The sequence below is a fragment of the Sinocyclocheilus rhinocerous genome, unplaced genomic scaffold (assembly GCF_001515625.1).
Source record: "Sinocyclocheilus rhinocerous isolate Xijiao unplaced genomic scaffold, SAMN03320098_v1.1 scaffold2921, whole genome shotgun sequence".
In the NCBI taxonomy this organism is placed as follows: domain Eukaryota; kingdom Metazoa; phylum Chordata; class Actinopteri; order Cypriniformes; family Cyprinidae; genus Sinocyclocheilus; species Sinocyclocheilus rhinocerous.
Window position 1 is genome coordinate 123023 of NW_015655581.1, and position 23148 is coordinate 146170.

At 35.4% G+C, this 23148-nt stretch overlaps 2 protein-coding genes, 1 long non-coding RNA gene and 1 pseudogene across 3 annotated transcripts; all 4 read left to right on the forward strand.

Moving 5' to 3' along the window:
- The first annotated feature begins 3633 nt into the window (after positions 1–3633).
- On the forward strand, positions 3634–14374 carry LOC107718671 (tripartite motif-containing protein 16-like protein). Its single transcript, XM_016525860.1, has 6 exons — positions 3634–4250; positions 10076–10171; positions 10660–10893; positions 11611–11782; positions 11923–12018; positions 13587–14374. The coding sequence occupies exons 1-6, from the start codon at positions 3702–3704 to the stop codon at positions 14162–14164; spliced, it is 1725 nt and encodes a 574-aa protein (XP_016381346.1). The 5' UTR covers positions 3634–3701; the 3' UTR covers positions 14165–14374.
- Positions 14375–15575: 1201 nt separating this feature from the next.
- Positions 15576–18309, forward strand: LOC107718673 (Golgi apparatus membrane protein TVP23 homolog B-like). The gene is made up of 7 exons (XM_016525862.1): positions 15576–15639; positions 15925–15998; positions 16704–16848; positions 17023–17112; positions 17350–17487; positions 17571–17699; positions 17805–18309. The coding sequence occupies exons 1-7, from the start codon at positions 15631–15633 to the stop codon at positions 17829–17831; spliced, it is 612 nt and encodes a 203-aa protein (XP_016381348.1). The 5' UTR covers positions 15576–15630; the 3' UTR covers positions 17832–18309.
- Positions 18310–19353: 1044 nt separating this feature from the next.
- LOC107718674 (uncharacterized) lies at positions 19354–20177 on the forward strand. The gene is made up of 3 exons (XR_001637440.1): positions 19354–19380; positions 19456–19584; positions 19690–20177. It is a non-coding gene; the product is annotated as an uncharacterized LOC107718674 (long non-coding RNA).
- A 775-nt stretch (positions 20178–20952) lies between these two features.
- LOC107718684 (exocyst complex component 7-like) overlaps positions 20953–23148 on the forward strand; it is an 8870-nt pseudogene continuing 6674 nt past the window's right edge.

Below are 23148 nucleotides of genomic sequence, written 5' to 3' on the forward strand. Positions count from 1 at the left end.
GTCAAGTGGTCTGTCCATGTCTCTGCTCCGCCATGGCTTCCTGTTCTGCTGGCACCACTCGGCAATCCTGCTCTGCCTGCTCCACCATGGCTTCCTGCTCTGCCGGCACCACTAGGTCGTCCTGCTCTGCTATGGCTCCTTGCTCTGCCAGCTCCACCATTGCTCGCTCGGCCTGCTCCGCCATGGCTGTCCGATCGGCCTGCTCCTCCATGACTCCCTTCTCTGCCGGCTCTGCCATGGCTCCATGCTCCTATGGATCTGATCCACGGCCCAGGTCCTCAAGTGCTTCACTGTCTGCCACTGCTCCACAGTCTTGGTCCACTGCCATGATCCATGTCCTGTTCCCCTACATGGGCCTGGCCCTCCGTCCCTCCCCCAGTTCCGCCTCCACTCCACCACCCTCCTGGACTTGTTGGGTTTTGGTTGTGTTTGTTTGGGCGTCTGGAGCCGCCCTTAGAGGGGGGGGGATATGTAATGTGGTGTTTTGGGTGTGTTTCTTGTTCATGTTTTCATGTCTTTTATTTTTTAGTTTGTTTCATGCTGTTAGTGTCATGCTTCCCTTGCCCTCTTGTCTTCATGCTATTGGTTCCTCTGTTCATTGTGTCATGTTCTCATTGGTTATTGTCTTGTCGTGTGATTATCAGTTCTGTTTTCTGATTGGTTGTCTTAGTCATGTGTCTTGTTTCCCATTGGTTTGTTCTTGTCATGTGACCCTCATTGTCTGCTATACGTAGCCATCATGTTGTCATTGTTCCTTGTCGTGCATGGAAGTTGTAACCCGCTGTCGGTGAGTCTAGTCTGTTCATGCCTCGTCAAGTCAAGTCTGTGTCGCTAGTCTCGGATTATGCTTGTATTTTGGATCACGTCTGTAAATAAACTGCACATGGGTTCTCACTACGCTCGCCTTCAGTGGACTGAATCATTACAAATACTTAAATTGAATAATGTACAGTATAATTTGAATGCATCATACATCACTTTGAATTAAAGAATCTGCCAAATGCATAAATGTCAAATTCTATCTCCTTTTTAATATGGGCATCTAAATTTGTGACTTAATAAAAATAATATTGTTTGACTATAAGTCAAGTCAAAGTCTATACAACAAAGTTTTTTTTTCTCAAAGCAGGTTCACAGTAATAAACAGGAAAATAGCAGAATCAGTGATGGAAACTTGTGCTGTATATCAGCTCTAACAAGACAGTATAGTGTCATTGTTCAGCTCAATTCAGTTTAGTGTTGATTTAGTTCAATTCAATAAGTGTAAAGTTCATAAATAATGAAGCAAGTTCAGCTATAAGCAGTATGGTTATTTGTCTAAGTGTATTTTTATTTTGCAAATTATCTGCCAATGGGGGAAAAAAATAATCTTGTTTCCATTTGCATTAAGATTATTTTTCTTGTTTTAAGTAAAATGCACTTAATTTAGATTACAAAATACTCACTAAGAAAAGCATTTTTACAGGTAAATGAATGAATGAGGTATTTAAAGGGATAGTTCAAGGTAAACTATCCCTTTAAACATCGCTTGCGTTTTAAAAAGAGGGAGGAGACTGAAAAAAACTCTGGGTTTACCAAAGAAAACCTGCTCCCGACCAGGGGTGCGTTTCCCAAAAGCATCGTTAGCTAACTATGGTGGTTCGTTCCATTGAACTCTATTGGTAACGACGGAACTTGCGACCATAGCTGCTTTTGGGAAACGCACCCCAGGTTAGGTTCACAGTATAAGTTACCTCTCTTTCATAAACGGGCTTGACTTACTCTGCTTTCTCGGGTTTGACAAACCTCCCATTCTGAAAGGGAAAACCCAGAGTTTCCCTCATTTCAGGACATACTCAGAGTTTTCACTTAACCTCCTTTCTGAAATGGGCCTCTGTTGAGGTATGGGCGTGTTTGTTTTGGTGCTTTCATATATCAACATCATTTGGCAAAATTCACTTACTGCACCTTTAAGTAGGGGGCGATAACGAGACAGACACACCTGAGGCCCGTTTCAGAAAGGAGCATTTGACTCCCTAACCCTAACCCTAATCATGCAGATACTCTGAAAGTGACAGAAACGGCATTTCCTTTTATACAGAATCCTGTAGATGAGGCTGCATTAATTCGTAGGGAGTTACATTTACATTGGGAGAGGATTATTTAGATTTTTTTGCCATATCCGCATGCATATTTACTTGAGTGCTATACCATTTTTAAATGGTAGTTTTCTATATAACATCAGGGATGCAGAGCACATTAAGGCCGCTGTATGCGGAGCAGTAAGGAAAGTGTGTCTCGCTCTCACGCTCTTTCTTATAATAATTGTGTTGTTTTCTGAGCACAAACCCATTGAAAATGAAGCTGGTTACTGTATGGAATAGAAGGATGCCATATGGAAGGGTAGTTTGAGATATAAGCCGTAACCACCACCACAGCTGTTACATTTATTTGGTCATCTTTATTTCCTACAAATACAAAAGCAACAGTTATTCTTTCTCCTGTTGGATTTTAATATTCTTCAATACTTGGTATTGTGGCCATCTCCTCTTCATCTGTTCTTCATTATTTTTGTGAGCCTTCTTGCTGTTGGCTGAGTAGATGTCAAATGTTCATTTCATTACTCTAATTAAGAAATGCAACAGTTTGGATTAGAGAGCATTTAATTATGTGAAAAGAGCATTAAACTGTGGAAAAAGCTGCTGCGCACTAAAATAGACACTGAATTATATTTATTTAATGTAAAATGCTTGTAAAGTCATGTAGCCTACACTCATGAATCTTTAATGCTTAAAGCTTAACCTTGATTGAATTATATGTTTTTATACTTCATTTTCGCTTCTTTTTTTTTTTTTTCTTTTGCCTGTAGGATACCATGAAAATTAATATTACTTAAATAATTTACCGATCTGCCACTTTTTACCTTTGATATTATAACAGTGATTAAGAATTAAAGTTACTTATTGACTCGTGTGCTGTTGCCATGGTGAATCATCATTTAGAGTTTCCCATCTCAGGGTAAGTCAACTCAGAGTTCAAGTTTCAACCCCGAGTTGGTTGAACCTCCTTATTGAAAGGGCCCTGAGCATAATGAATTCAAATGAGTAACCATGACGACAAACAAGGAGCGGGAAACAGTGCAAGACACAGACAGAGTTCATGGTGGTTTGACAATATGTGCATTAGAATAAATGATTAATTTAAATGTTATTTAAGAAACTTACAGTACACTCATTACAGGGACAATCACCTGGGTATGTAGTTACAACATATTATGAACACTTATTTTGAATATATAGAAGCATGAATGAGTTTGATAATTGTGGCAGAGGCCAAGATTTTCTACTTTTAACACAGCATCTTAAAAACACAACTCTCACACTGAAAAAAAAACAGCTAGAAGTTTCTAAGTCTGATTCATTTGTACACAGTAAACAGGTTTGCGGATGAGTAAATGAACTATAAACACAAAGACATAGAAAATTCTATCAGCCTAGTAACTAAAGTAATCAAATTATCACCAAAACACAGTCAGGACAGCAAACGCATGCCCTCCTGATCTGCATACGAACCCCGCCCACCGCCTCTGACTGTATCAGTATGAGAAGAATATGAGGAAATTGTTGCGTTTCAGGGGGCGTGGCTTAGATCCAACTCACTTCTCATAAGTTTGGGCTTGGGTTTAAACTGAAGTCAAAGCTCAAGACAGAAGCAGAGCAATCATGGGCGACGTGGTGCTGACAGCAGATCTGCCAGCAAGCAGCTTGAGTGCAGACAGACTCAAGAGGAAGAACCCAGAGGAGAGCAATCTGAAGTCCACAGAGGAGAAGATCAATGGATCTCCAAAGACAGAAAACCAGACCGCGGGAGAGAAAGACAGCAAGACCATTGAGGAAAGCAAGATTCAGGAAGACCTTAAGGAATCAGAGGACCCTCAGAAGCCTCAGGATGAAGAGGAGGCGCTGGGGCCAAACGATGTCACCTGTGACTCCTGCATCGACCGACCGTGCCGCGCCAAGAAGTCGTGCTTGACCTGCCTGGTGTCGTACTGCGAGGCTCACCTGAGGCCGCACCTGGAGAACATCAAGTTTCAGAGCCACAGGCTGCTGGAGCCGCTGCGGGACATCGAGAGACGGACGTGCGAGACGCACCGCTGCGCGCTGGAGCTGTACTGCTGCGCCGACGCGTGCTGCGTCTGTCAGGAGTGCGTGGCGGAGGAACACCGCGGACACAACGCCGTGCCCATCGCCGAGTCGCGCAGGAACATAGAGGTACTTCTGTTCTCTCACTTACTTTCTAACTTCATATCTTGAAATGGTGCGTATTTACGTAGCTGTAATGAGAATTCTACGTTCAAAAGTTTTTTTTGTTTTTTTTTCTGTTGTTCACCAATGCCAGAGATGGGCATAAATACATGAAAATGTATTTAAAATACAAATACATAATACTGTGTGGGAATTTTAAAAAAAAAATACAAATACAAAATACTGTGTGGAAAAATGTACTTAAATGCAAATGATTTTTTTTTTTCAAATGCTTTAAAATAGAAAAAAAGTATTTTGTATTTTAAATACATGTATCTGAAATACTGCCCATCCCTGACCAAGGCTGCATTTATTTGATCAAAAATACAGTAAAATTGTGAAATATTTTTACTGTTTAAAAGAACTGATTTATATTTGAATATATTTTTAAATGAAATTTATTACTGTGATGTGCAGCTGAATTTTCAGCATCATTACTCCAGTCTTCAGTGTCACGTGATCCTTCAGAAATCATTCTCATATGCTGATTTGCTGCTCAAGAAACATTTCTTTTTTTTTTTTGTGGAAACGGTGATACATTTTATTTTTCAGGATTCACAGATGAATAGAAAGTTCAAAAGAACAGCATTTCTTTTGAAAGAAATCTTTTGTAACATTATAAATGTCATTACTGCCGCTGATGTCACTACTGCTGATGAAAGTATTAATAAAATCTTATTGACCCCAAACTTTTGAACGGTAGTGTGTAACAAAAGACTTCAGTTTTAATTAGGGTGATTAAAATTCAACAGTTTCTGTGAAATGATAGTGAAAATGAACAGCCATTTTGATCGTCATACATTTTGGAACCAGAAAAAAAAAATCACATTATTTATTTAAAGGTAAAATATGCCATTTTTGAGCCGCTAGAACAAAAATGTTGCAATAGATGCTAAAATATTCCCAAACACTTCTTCGTCTGCCATAGTCCAGCTCCAAAATCATGCCATTGGGCCAGTGTTGCTGTTTCAAGATGCTCAAACTAACATAAGATTGTTATGATAGCATTCAGAATGCATAAGATACTGTATATAAATATATAGCAGGAATAGCAAAAGTAGAATGCTGCTCCAAATTCAGCCACAGGATTTGCACTCAATTTACTAATTTACACTTTAACAACTAACACTTTACCTTTAAGGGGTGAGTTTAGCCTCAAACATACAAACTGTTCCTTATATCTAATTAGCTTTTCAGTGAACTAAGGAACAGAATGTTTCCTCTGTTACGCTCTGACTATTGTTAGGTCAAATCGTACAAAACCACATCAGAATGCATCTGTGTTTGATTAAATATCATATAATTCATCATGGTATTTCTCTCTCTGACCTAAAAGAACAGGTCACTGTATGCGCACACATATAAAAGGCCTGACAATGGGACTGTGTGGTCATCTAGTGGTCATCAAGGCCGTTATTGTTGCTCATACAGAGGGTTTGTGATGTGATCAACCTCACACAATGCACTTTAACACTTTGTGTTCCAGACATAAATGATTCTTCAAATCATGTGTCTTGTTGAGGAGAGTTGAGCATGGTGGTGAGCTTTTCCACGAAAAATGTAACAATAGTTTCCAGTCAGACAGCAAGAGACATTATGGATTATTTGGTCTCACAGTATTCAGGATTCGCTTCTTAAAACTGTAAAATATCAAGAAATAATCACTGAATCCATCATTAATTAGGTTAGTATTTGGTTAAGTTGGTTAGTTATGTATTTCGGGTGAACAGTAGTTGAGTTTAATGTCAGAGTGAGTTTGACTCATTTGCTCTCTATTGAATCTCATTGCTCAATAAGTTTGACAAGTAAGATTTGAAAGATCTTTTATGATTAGTTACTCCTTTCCTGATAGAAACCTTATGGACGTGGTGTAAGCTTTTAATGCATTTCTGATGAAAATACACTTCTCTTTAATCTGAAACTGGTTCTACATCCAGTTGTGGACGTCAATTCATGACGTCTGTGTGAAATCATATCCTCGGGAATGAAAAACATCTTCTATGAAGCATGTAGTGAATGCTGACATGACCACACTTATCGATAAGCATTAGTAAGCAGAAAAAGCTTGATGGTATTTTCTAAAGAGAGGTTGCTCAGTGTGACCAGAACCAGAACGTAAGCACTCTTTTTGTGATGTGGCATGTTTTCAGGATGATGCAACACTTGTACAGGAGGTTTAGTGTGTCTTTAACATGCTTTAAACACTGCTTTATGTCTTTTCTAGATGGTTTTTGCTGTGGCCGTGTATAAGGGGTATTTACAGTCAGACTCTCTGGCATATTTGCATGCTAAACAAATAAAGGTGGTTTTATTTGGTTGTGTTTGAAAGCAGCCATCATGAGCGTGAACGTCACAGGCAACTAGAAAAACAAGATTTACTCAAAAATGAACATATTTGTTATGATTTACTCACCTTCATGCCATTCCAAACCTGTGGCTTTCTTTCTTTAGTAAAGCAAGTCCATAATGCTCTTTGCATGAAGTTGCATTTATTTGATAAAAAAAAAAAAAAAAAAGTGATATTGTAAAATATTATTACAATTTAAAATAAGTGTTTTCTATGTGAATGCATTTTAAAATGTAATTTATTTCTGTGATCAAAGCTGTATTTTCAGCATCATTACTCCAGTCTTCAGTGTCACATGATCTTCAGAAATCATTCTAATATGCTGATTTGCTGCTCAAGAAACATTTCTGATTATAATCAATGTTGAAAACAGTTGTGCTGCCCAATATTTTTGTGGAAACGGTGACACATTTTTTGTAATGTTCTAGAAAGCTCAAAATATGACAAAAGCACCATAAAACTATAATATTTGATCATATGATTATATTTCAAGTCTTCTGAAGGCATGCAATGCTTTATGTGAGAAACATTATTTTCTTTTTCGATTTTTGAAGATTTTTCAGTGCTTATTAACTTAAGTTTCTGTCCAAGCTTTGCATAAACCTGCCGTATGTCTTCAGAAGACACAGAATACAATTCCATAAATTACATTTTAATAATACATATAATAATACATTGTGTGGACCATGCAATGTGCATGTTTTTTTAAACTTGACAGTTATTGTATGCTTTCAAATGAAAAACTGATGTTATTATCCTGCAAAATGTCACTATTTTGTGTTTTACAGAAGAAAAAAAAAAATTATTATTATTGGTTAAAGTATTCAAGACATCAGAACTGCTTTTCTGTAAATGCAATGGATTAAAACAATCCGCCCTGCATGTGTGCTTGTTATAGCGTCTTCCCTGTCAAGACTGTAAGGTGAATGAGTTTGATGTATTGTTCTCGCGTGCAGAGCAGGGTGTGTCCGGGGCTCTTCGTGGATCTGAGGCATTCTTAGGGATGTTTTAACATGAGCATTAGATAATAGATTACACAACATATAACACAAATGCGTGACTGCGTTGCTTGACAGATCTAACAGTTGAGACCAGTTACCTTGAGTGAAACTTCCTCTCCGCTGATTAACAGAGAAGCTATGGCACGCATATCTCCTTTACATGTCCAGATTAACCACTAATGTTTCCATCACCCTATTTTAATGCGCATTAAGTATCGCATGAGAAACGAGTGAAGGAAACGCCAAGTTTCGAATAAAAATCCCTTAATTCGCAAAAAAGTTTTTACGCTCGCTTGAGGTGGTTTTTGACTTGCGAATAATGGCAGATGGAAATGCATTTTGCGAATAAATTCCTCCAAGCGCATCAAAAAAGTCATGTGACTGCGCTATGGGATGGCAAATCCTGACTAACCAGCGGACCGATCTCATTCACAGCATCTGAAATGTTGGTTGGTCATTCGGAAATGCACGAGCAAAGTCTGACATCAAAGTATTTCTGTATAATTGCCTCCCAGAAATGTCTTACACGACTGCGTTTCCAAACAGCAGCATCCACCTCCGAAAGCAATGACCGCATTCATTGTGTTTCGTCTGCTCGCTCTGAGGCGCAAGTAATTTATTATATATGAAAATTATTATATTCTCCTACTTTTCTTAGTTTATAGTGCCAGTTTATGAGGAAGCGACGATTTTGTTCTTGGCTTGTTGGATGGAAACGATGCTTGTTCGCAAATGTTTTATGCGATATTTCGGTTTTGCGCATAAGTTAAATTCGCAACTTTGGATGGAAACCCGGCTAAAATTGACTAGTGTGGATATGCATAATAAGTCTAGCTCTTAAATTGCATTGTGAGTGACGATACTCCAACTAAATTCCAGTGAAACTTTACATTTTGACATGCATCATGTAACTATAATAAATTACTAGCAACAGTAATGTAGAACTACATTTTAGGAAGAATAAACTCACCACTATAATGCTAGACTGTTGTGTGTGGTTGCCCGGTTGTTTCTAGAGTCTTGTGGATGGATTTAGTAAGTATAGATGGTTACTCTAAATGCGCAATATTAAACTTTGGCACATAATTCGTCCCATAAGCACTCCTTTCAAAGTTTTCTTGTTCAGTTTTCGATTGTAATTTTTACTAGGGCAGCTATAGGCTCATTGCATGAGTGATAGTAGTATTCATAACATCAAAATAGAACTGTTAATAAGCCCTTTTTATTTCAAATGCTGAGCTTGCTATCTGATTAGTGAACAGACATTGATGTGTGCGTATGAGCGTGTTTTACCTGGAGACAGTGCAGGGAGCTCTCATTGACATCAGTGCAGTGAAACACCGTCAGGTTCAGGTAGCACTGGGGCTATTCTGGGGTTATTGGGTGGTCAGGGTGGAGGATAAACTCACTTTGTGCTTTAATGTGAGAGTCAAAGCTCTGTTGTTTGAGATGTTCCCTTTAGCCAGCCTACACACTGAATAACAGTGACTACAGCTGAACATGAGCTGTGTGCTCAATAGAGGACATTTTTGTCTGAATCTGTCTGTGGAATGCAAAGCAAAAGCTGAACAAAGAGACTGCTACCTATCCGATTACTAATGCAAAGGGATGATGTTGTTGGTTACATTAACTTTGTGTAATGCAATATAACATCTTATCGTGTATAATGCACAATATAACCTCTTGATAAACTGTACACACACACACACATGTATATTCAATTCAATTAAAATGTATTTGTATAGCGCTTTTCACAATACAAATTGTTTCAAAGATGCTTTACAGAAAATGCATGTCTCTACATTACAAAGCAGAAGTATAGCAGTGCATATATATATATAGAGAGAGAGAGAGAGTAAATATAGTGAACATAAATTATGCATCTAAATTGTATGTGTATATATTTTTTTATTTATGTGTATGTATATATTACCAGTTACTACATATTAATTTTAATATTGTGTATTAAACATAGTGTGTGTGTGTGTGTGTGTGTGTGTATAGTAAATAAGTGTTCATGTCTATATTAGTTATCCATATGGATATAAATTATATGTATATAATTTTATATAAATCTATATAAACATACATTTTAAATTGTAAATAGTTCATTACATTATAGCATATTTTACCAGTGATTATATATTTAATACTGTGCATTAAACATAGTAAATGTAAGTATATTTATGTAGTAAATAAGTGTAAGTGTGTATATGTGCATATTCATATAAATTTTAGTATATACAATATAAATTGAAAATATTTCATTACATTACAGAATATTTGACCTGTAACTGATTTCTGTAACTGAGGACATTTTGGGTGAAAAACATGTAATAATTAATATTACACTCTAAAAAATGCTGGGTTAAATACAACCCAGTGCTGGGTAAAATAGGGACAAACCCAGCAATTGGAACACAATATTGTGTGTGTGTTTACAGAGAGAGCTTCAGGACAAACAGGCAGACATGGTGAAGACGGTCACAGCGGCAGGAAACGCCATTAACAAGTTACAGGTCAACACGGTGTCTATAGAGGTACTACTTTATCTTCACTGTACTGTTTTAGAATCCATATGAAACGCTGTTCGCAACCCATTTTAATGCTGTTACATGAGATATTTTACAATGAAACAGAATATTCTAAAAGAAATAATGCTTCATTCACATAAGGGCCCAATTTGATTTGATGAAGCTCATTAGATTGAGCTGAAACCTATCAGTATTTACTTACAGTACATGTTTCTGCTGTAGAGTCAGTCATTTTGGATATGCAAGACCACAACGCTAGACTTGTTTTAACAGTGTTTAGTAGTTTACATATTAACTAGAAACTGGAAATCATTGGAATTCCTTCTCTGAATTCAGATTCGGGTGAGAGCAATCAGATCAAACTTTCTTTGTCATGTAAAGGCATTTCCCTCCAGCTTTTGAAAGAACAACCATTTTTTCTCTGGTATCTGGTAGTGACTTTTCCGGGTGTCTCTTTGACTTTGAAGTGTCTCAGTCTGTCTGTCTGGCCACAGGCGTCTGTGAAGGAGGTGCGTGGAGTGATCGAGGAGCAGTTCAACATACTGCTGGCAGCCGTGGAGCAGGCGAAGAAAGAAGTGAGCGAGATCTTAGAGGTGGAGGAGCGACAGGCGCTGCGGCAGGCGGAAGGAATCCGGGTTCATCTGGAGCAACGCTGCACTGAGCTGAAGAAAACTCAGAGTCAGGTCAAGAAAATCACCAAGAACAAAAATGACATTGACTTCCTGCAGGTAAGGAGGATATTTGCTGTTTCCTGATGACCTTAATGTATCTGTAACATCTGTCAGTTAAAGGTGATGTGTAAAGTTAAAATGCGTTAAAGTTCAAAAGTTGCAATGCATTGGCCACAGGAATATTACTGTTAACTAAAACTAAAACACTTTTGTGAATTGAAATAAAACCACTAAAAAGAACCACTAAAATTACTAACTTTCAATAAATAAAAATGAAAAATAAACTTAAAATAAAAACTGAAATTATAAAAATAAACACCAATTTAAAATATTAATAAAAACTATAATAGTATATAAATCTACAAATAAATTCTCTCTATATAAATAATAGTATATAAATAAAAAAGACAAGGCAACATTTATCATTTTCATTTAGTTTAATTTGATATACTAATATAACTAAAAGTAAAACTGAAATAAAAATTAATGAACTCAATATAGATATATTTTTAAAATAAAAATGACAAAACACACATTTTACTAAAACCTAAACTAAAGTTAAAATAATTCTACTAATTCAAAATATTAATAAAAACTATCAATGATACTAAAATAACACTGATATAAATAATACTTAAATAACACTGATATAAATAATACTAAAATAACACTGGGTGGCCAAGCATTTGCATATGCAAAATGTGTTTCTGAACTTAATCTCTAATTGTTTTGTTAAATGTTTCTGGTATTATTTATATCCATATTGTTTTCCAGGAGTATTCACGGTGGAAAAAAGAAACTGTTGATGTGTCTTTACCTGGCGTTTATATCGGCCTCATGGATCATCTGCAGTTGTTCAGTCGTGTTATCACACGGTCCACGACAGAGATGTGCGACAACCTGCTGACCTCATACACCAACAAACTTAAAGACACCTGTAAAAACGGTCAGTATGCAGAACATTAAACATCTCCTTTCAAAGTGACACATCTTGCTATGAATCTGAGCAATTCAGAAACATCAAACCTTTGTGTTCTATGAAGGATTTTGCTAATTTACCCATCTTGATCTTGTTTCAATTCACAGATAATGTAGGCATTAAGACGACGGTTTATGCCATTATTGCTGCAAAACGCAACATGTCAATTCCGAACCCGAAGACCAGAGACGACTTCATTAAATGTGAGTGTTGATCAGGGTAATTATCGTTAATTAAATCTAAAACCATTAAAAAGATTTCTGTTACTTGAAGTAAAATAAATGTAAAAAAAAAAAAAATCACAGGTGAATAGGGTAAAATAATAACTAATAGATATCACCATACTTCCCTAGTTAATTGATTACATTTACATTTAAGCATTTAGCAGATGCTTTTATCCAAAGCAACTTACAAATGAGGACAATAGAAGCAAGCAAATTGGCAAAAGAGCAACAATATATAAGTGCATTGCCACACATCCTTCCTAACATTAAGAATTCCAAAAAACAAACAAAACGAATTCAAATGTTGTTTAAATTTGCACTACTTTGCATACATTTCTAGAACATATATACTGTATGAACACTGGATAAAGCCAGGTTAAAAATTCATGTTTGATTTTTTTTTTGAAATTTTGGAAATCTATTTTTATCACTATAAATCAGCCAGGGGAAAAAAAAAAACTTTTTCACCATGTTTCAAGAATAAAATGTGTAACTATGAATCAAGGCAATGATATATGAACAAACCCTTCAGTAAAATCCTTCAGAATATAGAGAGGAACAAAACTGTAAGTTTTGGTATATGTAAGTGCTGCTGAAGTGGAGAAAAAACTTTTAAAGGTTTGTATTGTAATTGAAATCTACAGACGCAAATAGATAAATTGAAATAATAAAATCAGGCCAATTATATATGAACAAACCCCTCAGTAAAAACCTTTAGAATATATATATAGAAATAAAACTGTAAGTTTTGGTGCATGTAAGTGCTGCTGAAGTGGAGAAAAAAAGTGATTTTGAGAAAATTCCCTTTAAAAATATGTATTGTAATTGAAATCTACAGACGCAAATAGATAAAGTACAAAAGAAAATATCAGGCAATGAAATTTGAACAAATCCCTCAGTAAAATCCTTGAGAATATAGATAGGAATAAAACTGCTAAGTTTGGTATTTGTAAGTGCTTCTGAAGTGGAGAAAAAACTTTTAAAGATTTCTATTGTAATTGAAATCTACAGACGCAAATAGATAAAGTGCAATAATGAAATCAGGCCGAAGGATATATGAAAAAAACCCTCAGTAAAAACCACAATATAGATACTAATAAAACTGTTAAGTTTGGTATATGTAAGTACCGCTTAGGTGGGAAAAAAATTATAATTTTGAAGAAATAGCACTTAAAAATGTATTGTCATTTAAATCTGCAAATACTGTAAGTGTAATAAAATAAACACTTAAATGTTGGATGCTTTCTTTCCACTAATCTGAAACAACACATTATAGAAGCCAAATAGCCCACAATCTCTAAATTAGTGCAGTGCAAAATTAGTTGCCTTAAAATGAAAACGGAAAATAAAAACATAAAAAAACTAATTCAAAATATGAATAAAAACTCTAATAGTACATTATGATACTGAAATAACAGTGATGTTCACTACAGAAACAGTGTCCAACTTCCAAGATATAATTAATGTAATTCAACAGTGCTTCTCAACTGGTTTTGCTTCCCCTTAATATACAGTAGACTTGACTTTTTGCCCATTTTCTCACATAGACGTCACGCCTCTGACCTTTGATGCAGATACGGCCCATCAGTATCTGCGTCTGACAGAAGAACGAAAGAAGGTGACAAACACGACGCCGTGGCAGCAGAGCTATCCAGAGCTCCCCGAGCGCTTCGAGCACTTCAAGCAGGTGCTGACGGTCGAGAGCTTCTACCTGGGCCGCCACTATTTCGAGGTGGACATGAGAGGAGAAGGCACTCACGTCGGCCTGACGTACAAGAGCATCGACCGCAAGGGATCCGAGAGCAACAGCTGCATCACGGGAAACAACTTCTCCTGGTGTGTGCAGTGGAACGGACGCAGCTTCTCCGCGTGGCACAGCGATGTAGAGACGCCGCTCAGTGGCCCGAAAGCCACGTGGATCGGCGTGTACGTGGATTATTCCAGCGGCGTGCTGGCTTTTTATGATGTGGAAAACGGCATGACGCTCATCCACAAGTACCAGGCTGAGTTTCTGGAGCCGCTTTACCCAGCGTTCTGGCTGCCCAAGAAGGAGTGTGTCGTGCTTTTGGAGCCAGGAGCAGCGTCTTCCCTGACAACCACGTCTCCTGTTTCCTCTCCCAAATAAACTGCTTTTCCTCCTCATATCCACATCATTTCCATCTTACAGGGTCTCATTTTCACCTGGTTTTGTTCACCTTACACAGATACAGATTTAATGGTGTAAACAGGGCTATACGAGATCTACTGTAACCTGTGACTGATATTAAAGTTTTATGAATAGGTTTATGAATATAAACCTATACCTATTAAAATACCTGCAGATGTTTTGTGCATTGATCACATATCACAATGTATAATTTTGTCTTACATGGATGAAACTATATATATATATATATATATATAACATAAAAATATTAAAATAAATATATATGTATTTTATTCTATATTTCTATTTATTATATAGAAATTGCATATATTGATATATGCAGGGTTTTTACATTGTTTCATTAATGTTCAAATATGTAAGACAAAAATTTCTCCTCTATATAGTAATGTTGCACAAGTGACCAAACCCATTTGACGTAGTTAAATATTGCGGGACATTTCACTTGGGTTGGGTTAACTGGACAGATATGGCTCTTTAATGATTCTGTACACTGTCTGTATGCTGCTGTTTTCCCTTATATGTTATATTTTGTGCCCCTATCAAATGTGACAGGTGACAGTTACTTTGGCCACAAAAAAAACGTTGTCTGTCTCTGCAAATAAAAATGTATCACGATGAAATGCTGGTATTTGCCCATGTGTTTTGTTGAAGGGTGACATAACTGGTTCCGCCAGTGAACCGACAGAATGTCACAAAGCTACAGGCACTCATGGGTAATGCTTCACTGAGGATAATTATTACATAACTGCTATCATGTGTAAAAAAGCAAAGAGAGAAAATCATACATTACCGCATAAGGAAAAATGGCACATAGGTCTAAGCAATCATATACATTTATAATTTAATATACTTTAGTGACATAAATATCATTACATCAAAATACATAGAATTTTTTGATAATTTTATAAAATAATTCCCATATCAAAGTTTTAATTTAAAAAATAATCACAATGAACCAGTACATCAAAAAAGAAAATATTTAAGAAATAAATATGTATGTGTGTGTGTGTGTGTAATTATTAAATATTAGAAATAGAGAGAGAGAGAGAGCACGAAATTAAATAAATATATAGTCTAAAATAGATAGATAAATAGATAGATTATTGCAGTTCTTGCCATAAAATGAAAACGGAAAATATAAGCATAAAAACTAATTCAAAATATTAATAAAAACTCAATTCAATTCAAATTGTATTGTTAAATAATATAAATTGTGAATTGGATATTGCACGTGATAAAAAATATTATTTACTAACTAATTAAGAAAAAGTATTCAGTATATTATCATTTATATTTCTCTTTTTCTGTAAATGCTGTAAAACAAAAAAACTAAAAAAATAAGTTTCTGCTCAGGCGCGACGTAGTCAGTCCTTACAGACCCGGAAGTGACGTGTCGTGTAACGTCAGCAACAACAGCGATCAAAATGAAGCTGGTAAGTAAGAATGTGCCATTTTTTATTATTATAAATACTTCTAAAACATTGTAGCCATAGTTTATGTGTACAGCATGCTTGCGTTCCGCCAATATGACTTTTGAGTAAATAAAGGTTTTAATAGTCTGCGAATAAAGCTGGTTTAGCTTAACGTTAGCCAGTAAACAGCTCACTCCATCAGAGAGATTCTGTCGGTTTGTGTTTATTATTTATACGTGTATGTTTAATTATTCTTCATAAATTGTGTTGATCAGACTGACAGCTGTCTTCTCGTCTCGTTTCTAGGACTCAAATGATGAAGACGATGTGGCTTTATTTGATGCTGAGGAAGATTCAGCCACAAGAAAGAAAAGAATCAAGTGTGTTTGTTGTCATAATTAATCAGCATCATTAATTAGTCTGTTTTTCCCCTCTGTCTGTGACCTGTATTTGATGACGCAGCTTTTGACTAGTTTTTATAGTAATTATTTAATAATATTGTAAGGAAAACAGTGTACATTTTGGGGACAAACAGGGACGTCCTCATTTTCCTCATTTAAAAGCAAATGATGTTTATTATTATTAAATTATTTAAATAAATTAATACATTATTATAAATAATTAAATGTATTATTAATAAATAATATTTTTAAATTGTATTTATTTTAATATTTTAAATATATGTATACCTTTGTATTTGATGACGCAGCTTTTGACTAGTTATTATAGTAATTATTTAATAATACTGTAAGGAAAACAGTGTACATTTTGGGGACAAACAGGGACGTCCTCATTTTAAGAAAAGAAAAGCAAATGATGTTTATTATTATTAAATTATTTAAATAAATTAATACATTATTATAAATAATTAAATGTATTATTAATAAATAATATTTTTAAATTGTATTTATTTTAATATTTTAAATATATGTGTACCTTTTTAATAAGTACAGTATATTTTAATATTATTATAATATCACTACATTTATGTATGTTTAGGGTTTTGGGTTAGTTTATAGTAATTATAACAAATTAGGTTTATGGTATAGTATCGTGTGTGTGTGTGTGTGTGTGTTTGATTCCAGGCATCCGATGGCCTCCTTCTTCCACCTGTTCTTCCGGGTCAGTGCCGTTCTGGTGTACCTGTTGTGTGGTTCGTTTGGCGGATCCTTCATCGCCTGTATGGTCACCATCATCCTCCTCCTGTCATGTGACTTCTGGACTGTAAAGGTTTGTGTTTAGAACAACTGATCAGGTGTTACTACGAAATCCTTACAGTTACTGTAGTTAGTGGAGATTAAGTCAAGCCTCACTATTACTTCTATTTAAAGATTCCAACAAACCTCTGGCCCTACATATTAAACTTCAGCTTGTAACTTGCTTGTCCTGTTTGTCTTATTGTAGAATATAACCGGCCGTCTGATGGTGGGTTTGCGCTGGTGGAATCAAGTGGATGATGATGGAAAAAGCCGTTGGGTGTTTGAGTCCAGAAAGGTGCTATTACACATTCACACAGTCTTCAGTAGAGCGGCATAAAATACTTCAAAATGTATAAAAAAATTGTACTATACCATTTATACTGCAGTAGATGTATTAGTGTAGACGGGACTGCTTTGTTTTTAAAGGGGTCATATGATGCGCTTTCAATTTTTGCTTTCTCTTTGGAGTGTTACAAGCTCTTGGTGCACAGCTACTGAGATCCTGTCTGGATCTGTGTGTGTTTGTTTGCAGGCCAGTGGGAGTCAGTCTTCAGCGTCCCGATCCTCAAACGCAGAGTCTCGGATCTTCTGGCTGGGTCTGATCATCTGTCCCATCGTCTGGGTCATCTTTGCTTTCTTTGCTCTCATCTCCTTTAAGATCAAATGGCTGGTGAGCTCTCGGTCTTTATCACAGACAGAACACACAGAGTTTTGAAGATGATGTTCTGTGAGTGATGCTGTCTTCTCTCTCAGGCGGTGGTGATTATGGGAGTGGTGTTACAGGGAGCCAATCTCTACGGATATGTGCGCTGCAAAGTAGGAGCCAGAACAAACCTGAAGAACATGGCCACAAATTACCTTGGACGGCAGTTTCTCAAACAGGTGTGTGATTCAGAAGCATCTTCTTAATAGAATCCTCATTTCACTTACGCTGTCTGATGGTACAGTTTGAAACTCCGTTTTATTGTCTTTTTTTATTATTTTTAGGCTTTCACAAAACAAGAGGAGTCTTAGGAAGACAGAATTCACGCCAGTTCCATTGATGAACTTCTAATGCGTTATTTTTTAAGAAATTAAATGAACTAAAATGGTTACTGATTTCTTTGATTTATTAATTTTTTTTGTTAACCACATCCTGTTAAATAATGTGTTTGACATTTTAAATACCTTTAACTTTATAGTTTTTGTTTAATATCTAACTCAGAGTTCAGAGTATGTGTTTTGTTATATAATATTGCATGACATCATGCATTATGCTTCTAAAAAAGATGTACATATTTATATACTGCTGTAAATTACTGTATACTTTCTTTAGGTACATTTAGGAAAGTTGATGATTGAATGATTGATTGTATCTCATGTTCAGTGAATTTACGAAATAAATGAAGTTTTGTGTAAAACTGGAGCCACACTGAATCTCAGGCCAGTGAAGTCACCCACAAACACCACACTGTCAAAGTCAAGTCCCTTTTATACTTATCTAAAGTGGTTTTACCATTACCATGCCATTAGAAATTCATCTTCACTTTCAATTTAAATCAATTTGTTCTTTTTTTTTTTGTCTTTTTTTTGTGTGACATGTTAATGTCCCTTATAAATATTAATACAATTAAATCATTTAAATTAATTATAAATTAATATCATTATTTTCACATACAGTAAATTGCACGTTATTAACATTACCTGCAATCTGTTATTTGAATTTGTGGTTAATAATAATATTGTGGTTTCAGTCAATTGTTTTATAAGTAAGAAAGGTGATCTTTAAATCCCAAAATCTCAGATTTTGCTGAAAAAAAAAGTTAAAAAAGTACTTTTTTACAGGTTTATTTTAATAATTAACCCACTTTTGTAATATTCTTCTCTATGTCTTATTTATTTATTTAGCTGGATTTGGACTTTTTGAAATTGTAGTAAGTTTTGTATTTCATTCAAGCAACAATTAAAAAAATTAATTGTTATTTATTTTAATGATTAACCCACTTTTGTAATATTCTTCTGTATGGCTTATTAATTTATTTATTTATTTATTTATTTAGCTGGATTTGGACTCTTTGAAATTGTAGTAAGTTTTGTGTTTTGTATTTTATTCAAGCAACAATTAAAAAATTAATTATTAATTATTTATTTATTTAGCTGGATTTGGACTTTTTGAAATCGTATTAAGTTTTGTGTATTGTATTGCATTCAAGCAACAATAAAAAATGACTTTTATTTTGTACACGTGAGTCACGTCACTGCCGTTTTTCCATGTGTGTTGTATTGTTTCCGGCTTTCCGCTGTCTTCACGTTAACGTTGTAATATTACTGTGGATTTTGCATCGATCCGGACGGACCCAGCTGTCGTTTCCATCACATTTCTGGCCGTCAGGATGATCCCGACCGAAGACGCGTCCGCTCGCAAGCGGGAGATCGAGGACAAACTCAAACAGGTCCGTTAAAAAGAGGAAGAATGAAGAATAACGTGAGAATCCCGTGATCAGGGAGCGGATGTTATTTATTAATATTCGCCAGAAACTGCGTGATTGTCTTAAAACTCATCTCCTTTAAGATCAAATGGCTGGTGAGCTCTCGGTCTTTATCACAGACATGAGTTTTGAAGATGATGTTCTGTGAGTGATGCTGTCTTCTCTCTCAGGCAGTGGTGATTATGGGAGTGGTGTTACAGGGAGCCAATCTCTACGGATATGTGCGCTGCAAAGTAGGAGCCAGAACAAACCTGAAGAACATGGCCACAAATTACCTTGGACGGCAGTTTCTCAAACAGGTGTGTGATTCAGAAGCATCTTCTTAATAGAATCCTCATTTCACTTACGCTGTCTGATGGTACAGTTTGAAACTCCGTTTTATTGTCTTTTTTTATTATTTTTAGGCTTTCACAAAACAAGAGGAGTCTTAGGAAGACAGAATTCACGCCAGTTCCATTGATGAACTTCTAATGCGTTATTTTTTAAGAAATTAAATGAACTAAAATGGTTACTGATTTCTTTGATTTATTAATTTTTTTTGTTAACCACATCCTGTTAAATAATGTGTTTGACATTTTAAATACCTTTAACTTTATAGTTTTTGTTTAATATCTAACTCAGAGTTCAGAGTATGTGTTTTGTTATATAATATTGCATGACATCATGCATTATGCTTCTAAAAAAGATGTACATATTTATATACTGCTGTAAATTACTGTATACTTTCTTTAGGTACATTTAGGAAAGTTGATGATTGAATGATTGATTGTATCTCATGTTCAGTGAATTTACGAAATAAATGAAGTTTTGTGTAAAACTGGAGCCACACTGAATCTCAGGCCAGTGAAGTCACCCACAAACACCACACTGTCAAAGTCAAGTCCCTTTTATACTTATCTAAAGTGGTGTTACCATTACCATGCCATTAGAAATTCATCTTCACTTTCAATTTAAATCAATTTGTTCTTTTTTTTTTTGTCTTTTTTTTGTGTGACATGTTAATGTCCCTTATAAATATTAATACAATTAAATCATTTAAATTAATTATAAATTAATATCATTATTTTCACATACAGTAAATTGCACGTTATTAACATTACCTGCAATCTGTTATTTGAATTTGTGGTTAATAATAATATTGTGGTTTCAGTCAATTGTTTTATAAGTAAGAAAGGTGATCTTTAAATCCCAAAATCTCAGATTTTGCTGAAAAAAAAAGTTAAAAAAGTACTTTTTTACAGGTTTATTTTAATAATTAACCCACTTTTGTAATATTCTTCTCTATGTCTTATTTATTTATTTAGCTGGATTTGGACTTTTTGAAATTGTAGTAAGTTTTGTATTTCATTCAAGCAACAATTAAAAAAATTAATTGTTATTTATTTTAATGATTAACCCACTTTTGTAATATTCTTCTGTATGGCTTATTAATTAATTAATTTATTTATTTATTTAGCTGGATTTGGACTCTTTGAAATTGTAGTAAGTTTTGTGTTTTGTATTTTATTCAAGCAACAATTAAAAAATTAATTATTAATTATTTATTTATTTAGCTGGATTTGGACTTTTTGAAATCGTATTAAGTTTTGTGTATTGTATTGCATTCAAGCAACAATAAAAAATGACTTTTATTTTGTACACGTGAGTCACGTCACTGCCGTTTTTCCATGTGTGTTGTATTGTTTCCGGCTTTCCGCTGTCTTCACGTTAACGTTGTAATATTACTGTGGATTTTGCATCGATCCGGACGGACCCAGCTGTCGTTTCCATCACATTTCTGGCCGTCAGGATGATCCCGACCGAAGACGCGTCCGCTCGCAAGCGGGAGATCGAGGACAAACTCAAACAGGTCCGTTAAAAAGAGGAAGAATGAAGAATAACGTGAGAATCCCGTGATCAGGGAGCGGATGTTATTTATTAATATTCGCCAGAAACTGCGTGATTGTCTTAAAAAAGAATGTCACAAAGCATTTAAGAAGCTTAATGATAGAAAAATGATCATGTAAAAAAATAAGGTGTTATTATAATTTGACAGTATGCATATATCTTGAGCTGTTTGCTTTCTACAGGAACAAGAAACTCTGTCTTTTATTCGTGAAAGCCTGGAGAAGAGTGATCAGCTCACTAAAGGAATGGTGAGAGAGAGAGAGAGTGTGTGTGTGTGTGTGTGTGTGTGTGTGCATGTGTGTGTGTTGTGTGTGTGTGAGAGAGAGAGAGAGTGTGTGTGTGTGATCCTGGTTTTAAGATATAAGATAATCAAACTGAAATAACAGCCTTTGTACAGTGATATTTGCTGAACACATGTCATTATCTGCTGTAAATATGATTTTGTGGTTGTCTTCCTGTAAGGTGTCCATCCTGTCCTCGTTCGAGAGCCGTCTGATGCAGCTGGAGAACTCCATCATCCCGGTTCATAAGCAGACGGAGAATCTGCAGCGTCTGCAGGAGAACGTGGACAAAACTCTCTCCTGCTTGGATCACGTCATCAGTTATTATCACGTGGCCAAAGACACCGACAAGATCATCCGGGAAGGGTGAGGGCCGCCTGAGACTCGTGTTCAGTGATAGACCGATATATCGGCTCAGAACTGTAGGCAGTTAGTTGAAGTGATCTTTAATTTCCAAAATATAACAACAGCCCACTCTGTACATTTCTGTTTATTATTCAATACAGATATAATATGTTTATATTTTTATATTTTATTTATGTTTCAGCTATTTTTAGGACATTTCTAATTAATTAATCATTTTAATATTTAAAGTTATTTACATTTAATAATATACATTTCATATTTATTTAAGATTTTAATTAAATTATTACATATAATTATGTTTTATTTCACACCAAGGCTGCATAATATACTATAATTATAATATAGTATAATTTATATAAAATACAGTTATAATGTATAATAATGTATAACTTAATTGCACATAGATAGATAGACAGTATATAAAATATATATTTATAATATAATACAGCTTAATTTTGTGTGTATATATTTTTTATTAAATAATAGTTTTATTATTTTAATGTATTTACATTATTAAATAAAAAATATATATATTTTAAGTAAATTATTAGGTATAATTATTGTAAAGTCTCTTATACTCATATAGGCTGTATTTACTTGATCAAAAATACAGTAAAAACAGTAATATTGTGGAATATTAGAGTTTTAAATAACAGATAGATAGATAGATAGAGAGAGAGAGAGAGATATGTATATGTATAGACTGACATTGGTCAATCACTGCTCTTGCAGGCCTGCAGGTCGTCTGGACGAGTATCTGGCCTGCATTGCAAAGATCCAGAAAGCCGTGGAGTATTTTCAGGACAACAATCCCGACAGTCCCGAGCTCAACACAGTGGTACGTATGTCACGCACTCACAAACCTCTCACGCTTCTTCAGTCCGTGTGAAGCTGCTCAGCGAGGCTGTCGCGTTGCAGAAAGCTCGCTTCGAGAAGGGGAAGGAGCTTCTGGAGGCGGAGTTTCGCAGCCTGCTGATGCGCTACAGCAAACCGGTGCCACCCATCCTCATCCTGGACACCATCGGAGGAGACGAGGACATGGAGGTGCAGGAGGACGTGACGCTGGAGCACCTGCCCGAAGCCGTCCTGCAGGACATCATCTGCATCTCTGCCTGGCTGGTGGAGTACGGACGCAACCAAGGTGCACACACGCAAACGCTTTTAATCTCGTGTCGCCCACTGTTTCAGCCGCGTTGGTTCCATCTGTGTTTTTTTCCATTCATTTTTCCCATATAAATTTTTTTAAAGTCTTTGTTAAAGCGCATTAAGCCGCTTTAGCCGGCTACGAGGTGAATCACAACATTACAAACATTTATTGGAAGCAAAAAA

Coding starts and splice junctions, on each gene's coding strand:
- LOC107718673 (XM_016525862.1), top strand. Junction 16,849..17,022: donor GTGACTTCTGGACTGTAAAG/GTTTGTGTTTAG, acceptor GTCTTATTGTAG/AATATAACCGGCCGTCTGAT. Junction 17,700..17,804: donor GACGGCAGTTTCTCAAACAG/GTGTGTGATTCA, acceptor TATTATTTTTAG/GCTTTCACAAAACAAGAGGA.
- LOC107718671 (XM_016525860.1), top strand. CDS start 3,702: ATGGGCGACGTGGTGCTGACAGCAGATCTGCCAGCAAGCAGCTTGAGT. Junction 4,251..10,075: donor AGTCGCGCAGGAACATAGAG/GTACTTCTGTTC, acceptor GTGTGTTTACAG/AGAGAGCTTCAGGACAAACA. Junction 10,894..11,610: donor ATGACATTGACTTCCTGCAG/GTAAGGAGGATA, acceptor ATTGTTTTCCAG/GAGTATTCACGGTGGAAAAA.